Source organism: Pyrus communis, chromosome 5 (genome assembly GCF_963583255.1).
Source record: "Pyrus communis chromosome 5, drPyrComm1.1, whole genome shotgun sequence".
In the NCBI taxonomy this organism is placed as follows: Eukaryota; Viridiplantae; Streptophyta; class Magnoliopsida; order Rosales; family Rosaceae; genus Pyrus; species Pyrus communis.
This window is the reverse complement of record NC_084807.1, coordinates 20,668,547-20,671,850: the sequence shown is the minus strand read 5'-3', so window position 1 is coordinate 20,671,850 and position 3,304 is coordinate 20,668,547. Positions and strand designations below refer to the sequence as shown.

At 37.3% G+C, this 3,304-nt stretch overlaps 1 protein-coding gene across 1 annotated transcript; it reads left to right on the top strand.

The window, feature by feature from the left end:
• The first annotated feature begins 752 nt into the window (after window positions 1–752).
• LOC137735435 (protein NUCLEAR FUSION DEFECTIVE 4-like) lies at window positions 753–2,926 on the top strand. The gene has a single exon (XM_068474858.1). The coding sequence runs from the start codon at window positions 842–844 to the stop codon at window positions 2,636–2,638; it is 1,797 nt and encodes a 598-aa protein (XP_068330959.1). The 5' UTR covers window positions 753–841; the 3' UTR covers window positions 2,639–2,926.
• The last annotated feature ends 378 nt before the right edge of the window (window positions 2,927–3,304 follow it).

The window sequence follows — 3,304 nt, the reverse complement described above, 5'->3', positions numbered from 1 at the left end:
AGGAATTCGGAAATGATCCCTTTCCGTTGAACTTTCCGTTTACTTGCTTCTCATGATATCTATCTAATATTCAACACGTGGAAAATATATTTAGTATAAACGCAAAATTTTCAAATGGAAAACTCTCTCCAAAATGTTGCTTTCATGGACAGCCAGCTTGCGAGTTAGCGATTATATATGATTTAATCGAAAACCAAATTGAAAAAAACCAAACAAAGAAACATATCAAATGGATTAAAAAGTAAACAAAAGCAACTTGTGATTAAAAAAAAAAAAAACTAATAAAAAAATGTTTGAAAATTTTGAATTTTAACGATAAAGACAAAAAAAAGGGTAAAATAAATAGTACTATGTTTGACATTTTAGTATAAAAATATGATTTTTAGTTAAAGTAAACAGTACCGTGAGCTTTTTATTAAAACTTCCTAAAAAAAAAAAAATGAAAGATAAAAGAGAGGCAAAAATAACTGACTCCCATACCGTTTTGACAATTTTTTTCTTATGGACAAGACCAAATTATAAGAGGGTTCCTCTCTTTCTTATTTTCGTGAACACAATATTGTTATTTTACGTGGTATAATTTAAGTGAAATATTAATACCACATGATGTTTAAAATTACCTCTTATATCTTATTCTTTCTTAAATCTCTAATTTCTTATTCTTTCCTTTCCATATTTGCACTTCACTCTAAATGTTTGTTGTCAGTACTCTATATTTGCTTTTCATTTTTTCAATTGCTCCCACACACTCCCTTTGCGTCTATATATTGAAACCTCCCCCAACTTCTTCACAACAACAAACTTGTGAGAGACTGCTTGTGCAGTTTAGAGGGGAAAAATCATGTTGGTTTCTGGACCTGGTGGAGGAGGGGAATGGAGCAACACCAAAACCCTAGCCCTCCAAGTCCTCTATGGGAGGTGGTTCATGATGTTTGCTTCCCTCTTAATCATGTCAGCCGCTGGCGCCACCTACATGTTTGGTCTCTACTCCGGTGACATCAAAGATGTGCTGGGGTATGACCAAAGTACCCTCAATCTTCTCAGCTTCTTCAAGGACTTGGGGTCTAATGTTGGTGTCCTTTCTGGTCTAATCAACGAGGTAACACCCCCATGGGTGGTCCTATCAGTGGGTGGAGTCCTCAATTTTTTTGGTTACTTCATGATTTGGATGGCAGTGACCAAAAGAATTGCAAGGCCTCAGGTTTGGCAGATGTGCCTGTACATCTGTATAGGTGCAAATTCTCAGTCTTTTGCCAATACCGGATCACTTGTCACTTGTGTCAAAAACTTCCCGGAGAGCCGTGGCGCGGTTTTGGGAATCTTGAAGGGATATGTTGGCCTAAGTGGTGCTATATTCACTCAATTATACTATGCTTTTTATTATAATGACACCAAGGCTTTGATTTTGTTAATTGGGTGGCTTCCTGCTGCCATTTCATTTGTTTTTCTTAGAATAATTCGGATTATGAAGGTCATTAGACATCCCAATGAGGTCAAAGTGTTTTATAATATGCTTTATATCTCACTTGGGCTTGCTGGATTTTTAATGGTTATGATTATAATCCAGAAGAATGTTCATTTCACTCAAGGCGAGTATGGTGCTAGTGCTGCCATGGTTATTTTCTTGCTTGTCCTCCCAATTGCTGTGGTTATTATTGAGGAATTTAAGATCTTGGAAGGCAAGAAGCTCGCGTTGAATGGCAGTTCGGACTTGAAGATAGTTACCGAAAAGCCAAAATCAGAAGAAGAAAGCGTTCCATCTGATATGTCACGACCCAGGGAAGCGCTCGCCACCACTACCACAGAGACTGAACCGTCGTGTTGGAAAACTATGTTTAGGCCACCGGATAGAGGTGAGGACTACACCATACTCCAAGCACTTTTCAGCATTGACATGCTCATTCTTTTCATTTCATGCATATGTGGTGTTGGTGGCACATTGACCGCAATAGACAACTTGGGTCAGATTGGAGCTTCTTTAGGGTACCCTAAACAAAGCGTAAGCACTTTTGTGTCCCTAGTAAGCATATGGAATTATTTGGGTCGTGTTGTGTCGGGTTTCGGCTCCGAAATCTTGTTGAAAAGATACAAATTCCCTCGTCCTCTGATGTTAACCCTAACCCTCTTGCTTTCTTGTGTTGGCCACCTTCTCGTTGCCTTCAATGTCAAAAATGGTCTCTACCTAGCTTCCGTGATCATTGGGTTTTGTTTCGGTGCCCAATGGCCTCTACTTTTTGCCATAATTTCTGAGCTTTTCGGCCTCAAATACTACTCCACTTTGTATAATTTCGGGTCGTCTGCTAGCCCGGTTGGACTGTACTTGCTCAACGTGAGACTCACTGGGCACGTATATGACAAAGAAGCCAAAAAGCAGCTTGCAGCAAAAGGGCTTGTGAGACAAGCAGGCAAGGAGTTGACTTGCGTTGGGGGAGAGTGCTTCAAATTGTCCTTCATTATAATTGCAGCAGCCACATTATTTGGCACATTCGTGTCACTGATTTTGGTGATGAGAACTAGAAAGTTTTACCAGAGTGATATATACAAGAAGTTCAGACAGGAAACAGAAGCTGCTGAGAGAGAGATGGCCACAGTAGATCAAAATGGTGCCAAACCATTGGAAACCAATGGAAGATCGTAGAGAGATATACATGCCATGAAGTAGAGATGAATATATTTTAGGGTTAAAAAAGAGGGAAAAAAAATATGGACTTGTATGATTTGTAATATTGGCATTTCGTGTGGAATTTTCTTGTTTTTTTCTTACTTTTTTTTTACATCATTATTGGCAAAAGATTATACAGTTTGCTTTCCCAATTTCTCCAACTTGAATACAAATATAAGATGTCGACCGCTGCTGATTGACTGCAACAGTGTTTGTCCATTTCTTTATGTGGTCCCCAAAACGAGGGAAGACCCTAAATGAAAAAAGTATTGTTTGCTTCGTTGGGCAAGTCATCTTATTAAACTTATTTATGAAACTACAGATCGGTTATAAATTTTTAATAAAAAAATAAATTTGAAACGACACTAAATCGACAATAATGGGTATATAAATTAAAATAGTAATAGTCAAGTATACCACGAATTTCATATAGGAAGTGTTATTGGCACTCTAAAAATTTCATTCCACACTTTTCATAAATGTATTTTTCTTTCCAAATATAGAAAATTTGAAGTGTAAAATAAAATTTTTAGAGTGTCAATAACAATTTCTTTTTATATTTAATTAAAATTTTGCGATCGGTTCTAGATTAAAGTAAAAATGCGACCAAGAAAGTTCTGAATTCAAACGATGCCACTTGTG